We start from the raw sequence: 17,326 nt of genomic DNA on the forward strand, positions 1-17,326 counted from the left end.
TTTGTAATACAGGGGTATTTTTTTTGGTTTAAGAGAAAATAATAGTTTTAGGGATGCATGGTTTTTATTAACTCTCGAGAACCCAAGGGGCCATACCCACCCAGTCTTTTTTTAACGATTACAAATGTTAATAGTCTTCCCTTGCGATACGTTTTTTGAAAACCTTTAGGCCTAATTTTCATATACAGTGCATTTGGAAAGTATTTAAACCCCTTTACCTTTTCCACATTTTGTTACGTTACAGCCTTATTCTAAAATAAATGTAATATTTTTTTCCGCCCTCTTTTTACACACAATACCCCATAAGGACAAAGCGAAAACAGGTTTTTAGAAATGTTTGCAAATAAAAAAAACAGAAATATTATATTTGCATAAATATTCAGACCCTTTATTCAAAACTTTGTTGAAGCACCTTTGGCAGCGATTACAGCCTTGAGTCTTCTTGGGTATGACACTACAAGCTTGGTACACCTGTATTTGGGGAGTTTCTCCCATTCTCTGCAGATCCTCTCAAACTCTGTCAGGTTAGATGGGGAGCGTCCCTGCACAGCTATTTTCAGGTCTCTCTAGAGATGTTCGATCGGGTTCAAGTCTGGGCTGTGGCTGGGCCACTCAAGGACATTCAGAGTCTTGTCCCAAAGCCACTCATGCGTTGACTTGGCTGTGTGCTTAGGTTTGTTGTCCTGTTTGAAGGTGAACCTTCACCCCAGTCTGAGAACCTGCTCCAGAGCACTCAGGACTTCATCAAGGATCTCTCTGTACTTTGCTCCGTTCATCTTTCCCTTAATCCTGACTAGTCTCCCAGTCTCTGCCGCTGAAAAACATCCCCACAGCGTGATGCTGCCACCACCATGCTTGACCGTAGGGATGGTGCCAGGTTTCCTCCAGACGGGATGCTTGGCATTCAGGCCAAATAGTTAAATCTTGGTTTTATGAGACCAGATAATCTTTTTTCTCATGGTCTGAGAGTCTTTTAGGTGCGTTTTGGCAAACTCCAAGCGGGCTGTCATGTGGTTTCCATCTGGCTTCCATCTGTCAACCCCAAGTTTGCCTCTTTTTATTATTATTATTTATTTTTCTTATTTAAAACAATGGCTGGCACAGGTATAAATATTTTAAATGAATCCCGTTCAACCAGGAAAGATAGATTATTTTCATCAGCATTCCATTCTGTTGGGCAATACTTCACCATCTGAGAAATTAATAGGAGATTTGTCGCCTGGCACAGCAGGAAATTGCCATTTATTCAACAGAGATACTTTACAGTTCGGGGAGAGGGATTTTTATCTCCAAAGAGAAATTACCAAGGGTGCTCGGCCCGGCCTCCGGCCTAGAGATCTAGTTTCAGATGCTCAGTGCATTGACTCTTTGTGCCCAGTGTTCAATCATGATCCTCTCTTCCTCGAGCAGCATAGAGTGTTGCAGGCAGCTCTTTGCTGTAGGAAACCATAGGGCAAGGGGCACCTTACACTGGCTGCCCTGTAGGGCTTAAATAATTTACAATGTTGCTCTGCTTTGGAGATTTGTTCTGTGTTCAAATTGTTGTCCTCATACCTCATCATTGTGCTCCCTATGGAGCTGTTGTTATTGGTTCCTACTTTCACTCTGGATGTGTGTAATGCAATAAGTTGTCCATAGCTGCATCCTGTTTTTGCATCCAGAAATGGGGCCATTCCTGTATAAAGTTTCGGAGAGATCCTTATTCTATATGTATATGTCACATATTCTGCATTTGTTTATCTTGTGCCACTTTCCAGATTTTTGATGACATCTCTCTCTCCAGTGCTCCAACAAGCTGGTCTGTATGTTCCTATTGGGTGTGTACACTGACGGACAGCCCACAGAAAATGCTGAATGGTTCTGTAAGTGTCTGGAGGAGGCATCCACTGACTTCAGATATGGGAACGCCTACCTGAAAGGACTGAGATATGCAGTGTTTGGCCTGGGCAACTCTGTGTATGGCTGCCATTACAATACGGCAAGAGATCTGACAAAATACTGTGTGTCTCCTATCGATATGTTTCCACCATGTGTGGTGCTGCTACTTACACGTGCAATCCGTTTCTTTGCTTATCTGATACTTTCATTGATATTTTTAGCATATTATACATTCCTCTTTTGTACAGACTAGAATACTAAGCTCATTCAATCGATTATCATTACCACTATTACTGTTCTCTCCTGTCCCATTGCTAACCATCCACTTCCTCTAAACTCACTGAAAACACATCATTCAACCCCTTCTGCCCTCTCCCTTAGGTGAGTAAGAATGTGGACAAGTGGCTGTGGATGCTGAGCGGCATCCGGGTTCTGTCCAGAGGAGATGGCAACTGCAATGTAGCGAATAGCCACAATGGCAGCGTGCATGCTGACTTTCTGGTCTGGAAGACCAAGTTCCTGAGCTGCCTGCAGGCCCTGGTTGCAGGGCAGAAGAAGGCCTGTAGTGGAAACTGTAAGATGGGCAGCTCATGTAAGACCAGGAACAGGAAGAAACCACAGTCCTCAGTCTTCTCCTATCAGGCATTTCCAGAACAGCTCAGCTCTGAGGTAAGACTAAACGTAACTACTCTTAACATGCATACCTCCCATTACTAATGCTATCTCATAGTGCTGATTCATAGTTCACGTAACTCCCATGCAGGGTTATGTTGTCCACAATAAGGTATTTCTTATTACACTTTTATCTGGAGTGGATTCCTTGACACTACTGCTATTACTAAACACGCATGTATGCACATACCCTCTTTCTCATATTGTCATGGTAACGTGAGTTAGCGTGCTACTTTCTCTTCCTGCTGTCTCCAGTGCTGTACGCAGCAGGGGTGATGTTGAGCGAGTAGAGGAGAGTGAAGAAAGAAACTACAGTATGAAGGCTAATCATTATGATTTATCTACCATGCATCCATTTAGCTTTCATTTAATCCTGCCAATGCTGACAAACTTGTGGTGGGAAACATAATTTTAATCAGCCACGTACCCCGAGGAGTTCCTAAACTCCATAAATATGCATATGTTTTTCTTTATTTAATCAAGCAGCTCCAACAAAAGGTAATGACTTGTAATAAAATGTATCCCATATGGGATCCTGGATGTGTTTAATCATGGATGTATTTAAGATTAGTTGTGGATTTATGCCTTAATAAATCAGGAGGTTTGGACCCTTTAGGAGATGCTTGAAGTGAGAAAGGCAGGTCTCTCGTGTACTAGGTTTGAGTGATCTCTCCGTATTTTTCATCCACTTGCGCTCTCTGTTCTCACCTACAGTTGAAGTCGGAAGTTTACATACACCCTAGCCAAATACATTTAAACTCAGTTTCACAATTCCTGACATTTAATCCAAGTAAAAATTCCCTGTCTTAGGTCAGTTAGGATCACCACTTTATTTTAAGAATGTGAAAGGTCAGAATAATAGTAGAGAGAATGATTTATTTCAGCTTTTATTTCTTTCATCACATTCCCAGTGGGTCAGAAGTTTACATACACTCAATTAGTATTTGGTAGCATTGCCTTTAAATTGTTTAACTTTGGTCAAACGTTTCGGGTAGCCTTCCACAAGCTTCCCACAATAAGTTGGGTGAATTTTGGCCCATTCCTCCTGACAGAACTGGTGTAACAGAGTCAAGTTTGTAAGGCCTCCTTGCTTGCACACGCTTTTTAAGTTCTGCCCACAAATTTTCTATAGGTTTGAGGTCAGGACTTTGTTATGGCCACTCCAATACCTTGACTTTGTTGTCCTTAAGCCATTTTGCCACAACTTTGGAAGTATGCTTGGGGTCATTGTCCATTTGGAAGACCCATTTGCGACCAAGCTTTAACTTCCTGACTGATATCGTGAGATGTTGCTTCAATATATCCACATTATTTTCCTCCCTCATGAGGCCATCTATTTTGTGAAGTGCACCAGTCCCCACTGCAGCAAAGCACCCCCACAACATGATGCTGCCACCCCCGTGCTTCACGGTTGGGATGGTGTTCTTCGGGCTTGCAAGCCTCCCCCTTTTCCTCCAAACATAACAATGGTCATTATGGCCAAACAGTTCTATTTTTGTTTCATCAGACCAGAGGACATCTCTCCAAAAAGTACGATCTTTGTCCCCATGTGTAGTTGCAAACCGTAGTCTGGCTTTTTTATGGCGGTTTTGGAGCAGTGGCTTCTTCCTTGCTGAGCCTCCTTTCAGGTTATGTCGATATAGGACTTGTTTTACTGTGGATATAGATACTTTTGTACCCGTTTCTTCCAGCATCTTCACAAGGTCCTTTGCTGTTGTTCTGGGATTGATTTAAACGTTTCGCACCAAAGTACATTCATCTGTAGGAGACAGAACGCGTCTCCTTCCTGAGCGGTATGATGGCTGCGTGGTCCCATGATGTTTATACTTGCGTACTATTGTTTGTACAGATGAACTTGGTACCTTCATGCGTTTGGAAATTGCTCCCAAGGATGAACCAGACTTGTGGAGGTCTACAATTTTGAGATCTTGGCTGATTTCTTGTGATTTTCCCATAATGTCAAGCAAAGAGGCACTGAGTTTGAGGTAGACCTTGAAATACATCCACAGGTACACCTCCAATTGACTCAAATGATGTCAATTAGCCTACCAGAAATTTATTCTAAAGCCATGACATCAATTTCTGGACTGTGCCTTTAAACAGCTTGGAAAATGCAACTTTTTGTATGTAATCTTCTGACGCACTGGAATTGTGATACAGTGAATTATAACTGAATCTGTCTGTAAACAATTTGTTGAAAACATTACTTGTCATGCACAAAGTAGATGTCCTAACCGACTTGCTAAAACTATAGTTTGTTACCAAGACATTTGTGGAGTGGTTGAATAACGAGTTTCCATGACTCCAACCTAAGTGTATGTAAACTTCAGACTTCAACTGTACCTGTCATATTCTGTTCATCTCTCTCTTGTTCTGCCATCGCCTTTCCCTATCTACTCCTCTCTCTCTCACCTGCTGTCTCCCGTCCTCCTCTCTTTCCCTCTCTTTCTATCTGCAGGAGGAGCTGGTAGAGTCCAGTAGTGACAAGGAGACAGCTGGGTCAGAGGAGAATAGCCCAGGCTCAGTCATTGATGTGGAGGATCTAGGAAACATCTTGAACGGCATCAAAAAAGCCAAGGTCAGTCAGATACAAACCACACTCTGGGTTTTACACTAGCATACTACCTAGAAATTAAGCAATGTAATGGGCATGCATTATACAAGGTTTGCTAGTATGTATACTTGATTGGAACATAGCCATGGTTTCAATTTCAGTTTCGACATACAGTATTTCATGGTACTGTATCTGTGAGGCTGAAGGGTCACCATCGTACTATTGCTCCATAAGCCATTATGATGATTTTTTTTACAACTGCTTTACAACTTCTCCTGGCTGTTTTTGACATGGCATTGTACTACACCAGTCAAAGGCCACCTATCCTCTGATTTGCCGACAAGCACATACTCTATTTGGCTTCTGTGAACTCAGGCTCCATGGGGACACCAGGGTGAGTGGGGTCCCCATGGAAGGCCTCATTGCCTTGCTTTAGCAGCTAACACATAAGCTGAACATGTGACTGTGGAGTAAACGTGGTTTCATTGAAGGAAAAGCAGAGCGAGCGGCAGATGGTTTGGTAGACACCAGCCTGGGCAGGAAAAGTGGGGACTTGCATAAGAGTGAGCTGTGAACGTGCTCTGGACGCCCACTCCCCAGACTTCTGGGGATGAGTGACTCAAGATGAGAAGAGGGAGAGGAGACATTTACAGTACTCCTCATCTCGTTTTAGTTACACTCACTACTGAAGAATTAAGGGATGGAGAGAAGCAGTAAGAGCTGCAAATATCCATCCCCTCCGTCTACCTTTCCATTTGATTGACATGTTGATGTGGGGAGAAGTCTGTCCATAATAAAGTGCTGCTCTGCCTTAACAACACTATCAACAAGGCAGGTCCTAGATTTGTCGCACATTGACTGCTGTTCAGTCGTGTGGTCAGGTGCTACAAAGAGGGACAATTGTCTCAGAACAGGGCAACACGGCTGGCCCTTAAATGTACAAGAAGAGCTAACATTAATAATATGCATGTAAATCTCTCATGGCTCAAAGTGGAGGAGTGATTGACTTCATCACTACTTGTTTTTGTAAGAAGTGTTGACAAGCTGAATGCACCGAGCTGTTTGTTTAAACTACTAGCACACAGCTCAGACACCCATGCATACCCCACAAGACATGCCACCAGAGGTCTCTTCACAATCCCCAAGTCCAGAACACACTATGGGAGGTGCACAGTACTACATAGAGCCATGGCTACATGGAACTCTATTGCACATCAGGTAACTGATGCAAGCAGTAGAATCAGATTTAAAAAACAGATTAAAATACACCTTATGGAACAGTGGGACTGTGAAGACACACACACACACACACACACACACAGGTACACACACACAGGTACAGATACGCACACGCACACACACACACACACACACACAGGTACAGATACGCACACACACACACACACACAGGTACAAACACGCACACACACAACACACACACACACACACACACACAGGTACAGACATGCATATGCACACACACAGACACACACACACACACACACACACACACACACACAGGTACAGACATGCATATGCACACACACACACACACACACACACACAGGTACAGACATGCATATGCACACACACACACACACACACACACACACACACACACACACACACACACACACACACACACACACACACACACACACACAGGTACAGACATGCATATGCACACACATCCATTGTAATATGGTGGTATTATACATTTTGTATTGTAGATGTGTAATAATGTTATATGATCTTTTGTTTTATGTTTGATGTAAGTGCCTTAATGTTGCTGGACCCCAGGAAGAGTAGCTGCTGCCTTGGCAGGAACTAATGGGGATCCATAATAAATATAAATACACATGTCCTTTACATCTGAACCAGAATGGGAACATTTTCAACGCCCACAACTAGCAAATAATTGTGTTCAGTGATAAAAACATATCAAGCAGGCCCAATATTAAACATATGAATCATATCATGATACAAAACATTTGCCTAACCAGGAGGGTTACGCCCTTACCATACTAACTAAATACAAAACAAAGGAAATAAAGGTCAGAACGTGACAGTACCCCCCCCAAAGGTGCGGACTCCGGCCGCAAAACCTTGACCTATAGGGGAGGGTCTGGGTGGGCGTCTGTCCGCGGTGGCGGCTCTGGCGCGGGACGCAGACCCCACTTCACCATTGTCTTAGTCCGCCTTATTGTCCGCCTCCGTGACAGAATCACCCACCAACCAAGGACCAAGCGGCGTGGTAAAAGACAGCGACGACAGCAGCAGCAGCAGCAACAACAGCGGCCAGCATCACAGGACTCCTGGACATGGGAGGAGATACTGAACGGAGAGGGACCCTGAGCACAGGCTGGGGAATATCACCGCCCAAAAGCAGAGCTGGAGGCAGTGAAAGCTGGCGGCGATATGAGGAGGCAGCACGGCCGGGGCGCTGGGAGGGTGCAGTGCGTCCTCTGCCTGCGCTCCGCTCGTGCCGGGCAAATGTGGGAATGGAGCCTAAGGGAGAGGTGCGTGTAGTAAGCACTAGATCTCCCGTGCTTACCCACAGCCCGGTTCAACCTGTGCCTGCACTCTGGAGGGTCCGGGCTAGAGTAGTTGTCCAGCCTGGGGAAGTGGTGCCAAGGTTGCGCACCAGAGCTCCAGTGCTCCCCCATAGCCCAGTCCTTCAGGTGCCTCCTCCTAACACCAAGCCTCCTGAAGGTCTCCCCAGCCTGGTGGTTCCTGTGGCAGCCCCACGCACCAGGCTGTCTCTCTGTCTCCTCCCTGCAGGTGGTCCCGCCTGTCTGGCGCTGCTGCCGGAGTCTCCCGCCTGTCCGGCGCCGCTGCCGGAGCCTCCCGCCTGTCCGGCGCCGCTGCCGGAGCCCCTCTGTCCAGAGCTGCCCCTCTGCCCAGAGCTGCTGCCCCTCTGCCCAGAGCTGCTGCCCCTCTGCCCAGAGCAGCTGCCCCTCTGCCCCGAGCAGCTGTCCCTCTGTCCCGAGCAGCTGTCCCTCTGTCCCGAGCAGCTGTCCCTCTGTCCCGAGCAGCTGTCCCTCTGTACCGAGCAGCTGCCCCACCTCTGTCCCGAGCAGCTGCCCCACCTCTGTCCCGAGCAGCTGCCCCACCACTGTCCCGAGCAGCTGCCCTACCTCTGTCTCGAGCAGCTGTCCCACCTCTGTCTCGAGCAGCTGTCCCACCTCTGTCCCGAACTGCCCCACCTCTGTCCCGAGCTGCCCCTCTGTCCAGTGGGGTCATTGTGAAAGCCACGGAGGCGGACAATAAGGCGGACTAAGACAATGGTGAAGTGGGGTCCGCGTCCCGCGCCAGAGCCGCCACCGCGGGCAGACGCCCACCCAGACCCTCCCCTATAGGTCAAGGTTTTGCGGCCGGAGTCCGCACCTTTGGGGGGGGGGTACTGTCACGTTCTGACCTTTATTTCCTTTGTTTTGTATTTAGTTAGTATGGTCAGGGCGTGAGTTGGGTGTGCAGTCTATGTTTGATTTTCTATGATTTGGGGATTTCTATGTTTCGGCCTAGTATGGTTCTCAATCAGAGGCAGGTGTCATTAGTTGTCTCTGATTGAGAATCATACTTAGGTAGCCTGGGTTGCACTGTTTGTTTGTGGGTGATTGTCTATGTTAGTGGCTTGTGTCAGCACAGGTCTGATTTGTAGCTTCACGGTCGTATTTGGTTTATTGTTTTTTGTTACTCTTTTGTATAGTGTTCAGTGTTCTCTTTATTAAAATTCACTATGAACACATACCACGCCGCATATTGGTCCTCTGATCCTTCTCGCCTCTCCTCTTCAGATGAAGAGGAGGAAGACCGTGACAGAGGGAAATAATACTTAGGTTGGATTCTTCAAAGTTGACGACAGATAATTATTTATGTATACAAAATAATGTAGTGCAATGTAGTGCAAAATGTTTTAAAGGTGTTTTTGTATTGATTATGAGGTTATTATGGTGTGATTATGAGGTGAAATCTGCATGCTGTAAATTATATAGGCTTTGAGGCATTTTGACCATTTTGGCCATCTGGAACTGATACTGGTTTGTTTTGCACGTTGTGCAGTGCATACAGAATGAACATGTTTAACAGGACTTTGCTGCTAATGATGTGTGTGTGTGTGTGTGTTGAAAATGTAGTATCTTTCCTACAGAAAAAAACTTAAGGGTCAGCACAGCAGTGTTTAGTGCCAGACAGTTTTCTGGCATCATTCTTGTTTAGGCACCATGGGATTGATATCTCCCCTGATCCAGACTGATGTTGTTGGACAGCAAAGGAGAGGAAATGAATGTAATTGTCAGCTCTATTTGGGACAGCTGTCACTCAAGCAGAGTTTTCTGCTCTGTTCTGGTCTCCGTGATGTCACTTTCCTCCAGTGTCACCTTCCTGCTCTGACCCCACTCTGACTCCATCCTTCCTCTTATAACCAGGAAGGAGCACTTCTGTCCCAACTGTCAGTCTTCGTGTTTGCCCACAGGGGAAAGAGTGTGTGTTTGCTCAAGACGGGGTGTGAAATAAAGTTGTTTTGTGTGTTTTTAGCATCTCGGGATGGCTGAAGGGTAGTAAAGGCAATGACTTGAGTACGCACATATTTTATCCTTTCCTTCTTTCACTTTAGGTTGAACTTGAATCATTTGGACATATTCTCTTTGTTCAGAATTACCTCTGCTGCAGAGGATAAATTCATTAGAGTTACCAGCATAGAGGAGGAGGTGTGATATGGTGTGGGGGAGCTTTGCTGGGGACTTATTTACTACGGAGTAAAACTGGCCACTACCAAAAAGGCCTGATTGGTGGAGTTCTGCAGAGATGGTAGAACCTTCCAGAAGGCCAACCATCTCCACATGGGAACTGGAACTGGAACTCTGTCAGAGTGACAATCAGGTTCTTGGTCACCTCCCTGACCAAGGCCCTTCTTCCACAATTGCTCAGTTTGGCTGGGCGGCCAGCTCTAGTAAGATTCTTGGTGGTTCCAAACTTCTTCCTTTTAAGAATGATGGAGGCCACTTTGATCTTGGGGACCTTCAATGCTGCAGACATTTATTTTGTACCCTTCTCTAGATCTGTGCCTTAACACAATCCTGTCTTAGAGGGAGGGAGAGAGTGAGTTCAGCCAGGATTTAGAACGGCTGCATGTTATCGCCCTTGAATCTCGAAATCTTGATGATGTAAAAATACGAGATCCTCAGACAATTCCCTATGAAATGATCCACTGTAACAAGCAAAGCAGAGCAAATTTAACATACGTTTTTATTGACTAACATTCGGGATAATGTGTATCCAATTCTGTTTTGGTGTCAACAAATTGCATATCTGCTTTCACTGGACATCTTCATAGGTTTTGAAAACTATCAGAAATAAACTGCACAATGGTGAAGCGTCAATTATCGCTTAACAACGGCAATGTAGGAGAAGGTGGCGCTCCTGGATCATTCAGACAGAAACCGCATTAGCCAGATTGGATGACTGGTTCTACCCAGAGACATGTATTTATAGAGTTGAGCATATGCAGTTTCTGCATTATGATTTATTTACTTAAACATTCTCAGACATGTTAGCGCTCCATCAGTATTAACATTACATGTGTAATATTTGTTTTAAATACTATAAAACTGAATGTGAAGAATGAGCATTATAGAGAAGAAACCCCTTTTCACGTTATTTAAGATAGAATTGAAATACTATTTTGAAATGATCAGTAAATGTAAAAACAAAAAAGCAATACGCACCATAAAAGTATTTAACAAATGTAAAATGAATCTTGATATGTAATAACCCTGTCTGTCAGGTTTATGTACTCTTGTTTGTATATTTCTGTTTTTCTGTATGTGTTCATAAGAAAAAAGAAAAGAGCATTATGATGTGTTTACATGACACTACAACATTCTATGGCATCCATGTTAGCTCCCCATTGACATTGCACGAGGATTATACCATGGGATTGTTGAATACTTGTTTCTGATTGGCTTAAATGGCATTATGGCTCTACCACTAAGGGAAGTCAAAGACAGGGGGGGTTTTCAGGTAGTCTAGTACTTACTGTACATCCATACATCATATTCCTTCTCAAAACACCATTGAGATAGCTGGTCATCAATTGCTGTGCTCAACTTATATTGAATTCACTGACAGTAGGGTGTCCACCCACTCTGTAGAGTGGGTGAAAACATGCTTTAGTGAGGAAATGTCACTTCCTTATGCTATAAGATACATTAACCAAGACAAATGAGTATTTCTCAAAAATATCTTTAACATTATATCCAAAAAGTCAGATTTCTTAACCTAATACATCCGATAATAAGCACCGAGCTCTATTGTGAGTGGTGCCTCTTTCTCGCAGGAACTTTTGTAAAGGCTGTTGGTGGAAGTTGAGGACCAAGGTGCAGCGTGGTATGTGTCCATGATTTTTATTATAACCGAACACTAGAACAAAAATTATCAAAGCGGCACAAATGAAACGGCTCTATCTGGTGTAGACACACAAAACAGATAACAACTACCCACAAAACCCATGTGGGAAAAAGCTACCTAAGTATGGTTCTCAATCAGAGACAACGATAGACAGCTGCCTCTGATTGAGAACCACACGGCCAAAGAACAAAGAAATACAAAACATAGAAGCTGAATATAGAATGCCCACCCTAGTAGTCACACCCTGGCCTAACCAAAATAGAGAATAAAAGCCTCTCTATGGCCAGGGCGTGACAACTTTTGAGGATTTGACATGTTGTGGTGGTAATCTGCAAAGTTGTTTCCAAGAGTCGCAAAAAGCTAAATGAAACGAGCATGAAACGAGCAGAATTAAACGTTAAAAGATTTTAAAATAAAAAGCTTGCGGTACGCTCAGTGCTCCGTTGACATTTCACAGAAATATTCTAGTTTATGTGATAAATATTTGAAAAACAGTAATTTCGCATTAATATGAAAGTGTGTACATAAATGTGAAAATACTAAGTCATGTCTCAAAATCCATATATATCTTACCTCTATATTGTTTTATGAAAGATGACGAGTTAAACAGTGATTCTTTCAGTTTAGCCTTAATTCTCACACAGCATCCAGCCTAGCTGATGCAATTCTATTTACCAGATTTTTGACCACTTTTTTTCTCTGTCCTCCATCAATTTAGTCACCCTAATTTTGGCCATCCTACATGGGGTAAAAACTCCAATAACTTTTCAACAGATTATGATCGCAACATGAGGTTTGGACCATTGGTTTTCTTAGAGCAGTATCTTCACAATTGACATTGATCAAAAGATGTGTTTTTGATTGGACACCCTACTGGCAGTAAATACAGTAATTATAATAAATGCCTTAAATGCCTGTCTTTTGATAATGTACAGTATATAAATAAATGTAATTCAATGTCATATTATTGTGAAACAGGCAGTGCTCTGGTATATCTTTGTCCCAATATGCAGGATGGCTGATTTTGTCTCTTCGTTATTGTACACATTTGACCATTTGACATCAGAAACTAAGTCAGACTATGGACTGTAGGTGTCAAACGCTGTTTTGTGTACCGACCCCTCTCTGGCTCTTGACTCTGTTGTTGACTCTGCCAGTAGGAAATACAGTATGATGCTTCACTATTGTTCCTCCTATCGATTCTCAATGACTAATCACCTTGGAGAATAGCTTGGTCAATAGCTATTCATAACTTTACTGCCACATTAAGTCCAGTGAGCTTTTCAAAAACTGATGGCAGTGCATTAAACATTTTTGTTGTTCGCTGGGCTCTATCTGGGAACAATGCCAGACAGTGAGTGTTAAATGGATCTTTGGCCTTGCTGCTAGGCTGTTTGCTGTGTTGGGTCTGTTGTGTTGTGTGAGGACCACTGTCCTTAGTGTCCTGTTTCATTGTTGATTCCCCTCAACAAGCATCTGGACCAGGTCTGAGGGGAGGGGAATGAAGGACAGGAGCAGTTACACTCTGTGTCTGTGAGCATCACACAGGGACATGCAGGGCAGTGGGCACATGTTTGGACCATACAGAACTACAGAGTATATAGTGCTCACACTGACACTCCAGATTACAGCACTCATAGATTGATGCATATCTTTTGGAAAGTCGAATCCCAGTTTATTGGTCGCATACACAGTTTAGCAGATGTTATAGCAGTTGCAGCAAAATGCTAATGTAAGTTGCTCCTAACAATGCAAAACCAATGACAATAACAAATCAAGAAACATTGGAACAAATCTAATTAACAACCCAAACAGAACTGTGACAGTAGTCACCTCCAATCTGATATCCAGAAGTGCTTGTCGGTCATAGGATATAATACAAAAAACTTTCTGAGTAAATAAAGTAAAACACTAAAATTAACAAAAGTCTGCAAAGTTGGCTGGGAGCTAGCAAGAGGGCGACCATCTCTTACGCCATACTGACAGGCCTAGACATGGTCTAATAAGTCAAGGGATGAGGTGTGGAAGAGCAGTGTCCTAAACTTGCTACAAAGTATTTTCCAGAGGAAAAATTCTTCCCAGCGTGAAATAATTCCCAATCATTCTGATTGTGTTCCGATTGTGACCTCATGTTGTAACATTTCATAAACAACTGTATAAACAACTGTTTTACAATGAGCTATTTTTACACGACACAGGGCACAGTACAGTAATCCCTTTACACGGTGGAGGAGGATGTGGGAGGACTGTCTGACACGTGTGAGGGGTTACTGATTCATTCTATCCTACGACAAAAGCCCCCCTCTACCAGGGATGGAGTTCCTCGCTAAGCAGGGCTGAACATGGCTTGTCTGACTGAGGACATGCTTCGCATTCACCCACACACAAACACATACATTGCCACCCCTCTCTCTGCAGCATAAACCCAGCTGTAGAGAGCAGATAGAGCTGACAGATAGCTGCTGGCTGGGCTCAGAGCCTCAAACTTTAGTCAGCTACCCCAGCAGTAAGCTAAAGTACTGCACAGCCTAGGAGGCGATAAGCAGACAGAGACAGACAGTGTTCTCTGTACAGCCCCTCGAACCCAGACAGATGCCAGCCAGAGCTAGACTGTTGATACTTTTGGATGCAGAGGCATTGTTTTGAGACTCAACACCACTGAGGCTGTGCTGAACCAGGCTGTTGTGCTGTTTTGTTGGCCCCCGCTACAGAGAGAACATGGACTTGGTCTGCATTTAGAGAGAGACTATGGGATGTTTGGGTCACTGGCTCTAGTCAATACGTGAGTAAGTGCACTGTCTGATAAGAACAAATCCAGTCGCATGAATTGCAAAGAAGTGCAGAAAAAGGCTTGAGTTTTGTTATTGGTGTATATAGTATACAGAATCTTCCAGGCCCCGGTTCTGAAAAATGTATAATTATAGGCATTCTTTAAATCATACTACTATGGTACTGTGATTAAAACAGATGTCATGCTTGATAATACGATTATTAAGATATGGACATTTGTCTGGTTAGAATGATTTTTTTCTCATATTTTTTTGTGTTGTTAGGCCTAACAAAGTTGATTTACTTTCCCAAAATTCACAAGTTTCCAGAAATCCTGGTTGAAGAATTGCAGGAAATCTGGGCCTTCCAACCAGGATTTCTGGAAACCCTGTGGTCCTTGTGACTGTCATTGCTAAAACATTATACAAAAAGACAAACATCTCTTGGAAAGGTCACTAGGTGTTGTACTAAGGCTGTTTAGTATTTTTTGTTGTATTTTATCATATTTTAATTTCCTTGCGCACCACAATGAAATCCCTTAAAGAGTAAATCAGGTTTGTATGTCCTTATTTTATTCAGAATTTGTGTACAGTCTGGTCGGGTATAATCATAATTCATATCTGATTTGTGTACAGCTTGCTCTTGTGTACAGCTGTGCTTTTACAAAGTTTAAAAAAACTTGAAGTTCAGCTAATAATCAGGACCAGTGGTTGGAGCTGTGCTGTGAACCTGCTGCAGGCAGACAGTCCCTGGTGTGAGACGTCACCTGTCTGAGAACAGAATTAGCCCTGAGCCCAATGTATGCACGCTTGAATGCAAACACACACTATCCACTCTCCCCACTTTCACACACGAACACGTCCACAACTGCTGACAGACTATATCAGCCCGGCGATAACTAGCCCTTGAAGAGCCCTGTTACTCTGCTACTCTGAGACGATGAGATATAGTTCCCTGTAGTCAGGTCTGGGCAGTGGCAGCAGTACCCAGTACAAGTAATTTGGTTGGACCGATAAACATGGCTACTCTCCAAGGCCAGTTGTCGATCATCATGGCGTTTGAGAACATGACTCTGTAATACCTATTCATACATTCAGGGAAACTTTCCACTAGGACTTCATTAATCTTGCGTCGGTGTTGTTAAACAGCAAGTCCCTGGAAGCGTGGTGTATTTACATGGTGTACTGTATGGTATGCCTCTCTCCCATGCAGTGTAATTTACTTCACCAGTCTGGCAGATTGACTGGGGGGAGGGAGCTGTACCTGTCTTAAAGAGCCCAGAGCGGTCAGGTACTGGAGAGGCCTTCTACCCCTGGTCCCTGGGGCCCAACGGTGGTGTGGTTGTGCTTGATGGTTATTTAACAGAGTTAAGTTTTGATTGATAAGCTCTGCATAATTGATTGATTGACTGCAGGGATATTTCCCTTTTGAAAGCTAGACTTTCTCATATGTCTTGGCTACAGTAGCGAGTAGCTAATCTGTCAGTCAACAAGATGAGTGTCAACATCAGCTTGGTTGATCAAGGTGGGAATCTGTCTTCCTGTCTGTCAGGAACTGCTTAGTAGCTGCAAGGTGAGGCTGGGGAACAGCCACTGCTCCATGGGCATCCAGTCATATAAAGATCTACAGTATATGACTCTGTGAGTGTCCATTGTCACCCAAGAAGTCATGACACTTCAGATAAAATCACTTAACCCTTGATTTTCATAGTCCAGTCAAAAATCAAAGACTGAATTTGGGAGTTATTTTATTTGAGATGAAGTGCTTTCAAATTTGCTTGAAATACCCTAGCAATTATCAAATGTCTTAATTTGCTGGGCCAGAACTCTGTTCCCTGTCCTTTGAAGAGTTATCCATCTGTTGGAGACATATTGCATCACAAAAATTCAACAGGTGTTTGAAGTAATTGTCTGCCTACTGTTGTTTGGAATCAATCTACCCTTTTGTTTTGCCATTGTGGTACTTTTTGTTCTATTGATTTTCCATGTAGCAGCAGACAAGGTAACAGCCCCGAAGACCTTCTATTCTGTACTGTACATTAATTGAATCAGTATCGCCACTGTCAGCATTGCAGTGTATTACTGAGGGGCATGATTCATGTCTGTGTGATTGGTAGAGCAATGTCCTAAAGCAGGCCCCCTTTTGTCAGCATTGTTCAGGTGGTGAGATTTACAGCTGTAATATCAGTGGTGCTCAGTGACTCATAGCCTCATGGACAACCCTGTCGGGCATAGAGCAATTATCAAGGCCAAGACGGTTGATGATGCCTCAGATTGGGCATCATCACATTTGCCAAACTTATCTCACCCCATCCTGGGCCTAGTTCTGTTTAGTGCCGCATAGTCAATGTCTATGGTTCGTTGTCATGCACAAACAGATCAGGGACCATTCTAATCCTAGCCTATTCAGAGATGACACCCATATGGCCACACACAGTGACGTGACATCACACGTCATTTGGTCTATAAATAATATGTCTTGTGTAATACTGGTTTTAAAGAAATCATGTTCCCACTGCTGTCTGTGGTTTGACCTGAGACAGTTGACATAATGGAATACATGTCTCACTCGTGTCTGGTATTGAAATTTGCTTGTCATGATCAGAGTTGTAGTGTTTAAAGATAAAGTTCACCCAAATTACAAAGTTACATATTGGTTTCCTTACCATGTAAGCAGTATATGGAGAAGGTTTGACAGTAATCCATGGTTTGGTTTAGTTTGTTAGTTTTGGTTTAGTCTGGCACTGATTCTAAATACTGATATTAGCATTTTCTGCGCATCATGTTCAAATCATCGTTAAGTGACTTTGTTGAGCTCTTCCCAATACATTTTTTATACTTTCAGATTATTTGGACATAATGTGCAAAAAATGCTAGTATCGGTACCGTCCATGACTTGAATGGAATTGGTGCCACAAAATCCAAAATGTAAGCAATTTGAAAACAGTGATAGGGAAATAAAACCAAATCATAGATTCCTGTCATAACTTGTCCATTGACTGCTTACAGGGTGTGTAGTAATTTAGTAATTTGGGTGAACTTGAAC

The 17,326-nt window shown here is 43.5% G+C and overlaps 1 protein-coding gene across 1 annotated transcript in view; it reads left to right on the forward strand.

The window, feature by feature from the left end:
* tyw1 (tRNA-yW synthesizing protein 1 homolog (S. cerevisiae)) overlaps positions 1-17,326 on the forward strand; it is a 104,938-nt gene that overhangs the window by 1,149 nt on the left and 86,463 nt on the right. The window contains 3 exon segments of the mRNA XM_042294944.1: positions 1,769-1,978; positions 2,260-2,547; positions 5,009-5,128. Coding sequence (XP_042150878.1) covers positions 1,769-1,978; positions 2,260-2,547; positions 5,009-5,128 — 618 coding nt within the window.

This window comes from Oncorhynchus tshawytscha, linkage group LG13 (assembly GCF_018296145.1).
Source record: "Oncorhynchus tshawytscha isolate Ot180627B linkage group LG13, Otsh_v2.0, whole genome shotgun sequence".
In the NCBI taxonomy this organism is placed as follows: Eukaryota; Metazoa; Chordata; class Actinopteri; order Salmoniformes; family Salmonidae; genus Oncorhynchus; species Oncorhynchus tshawytscha.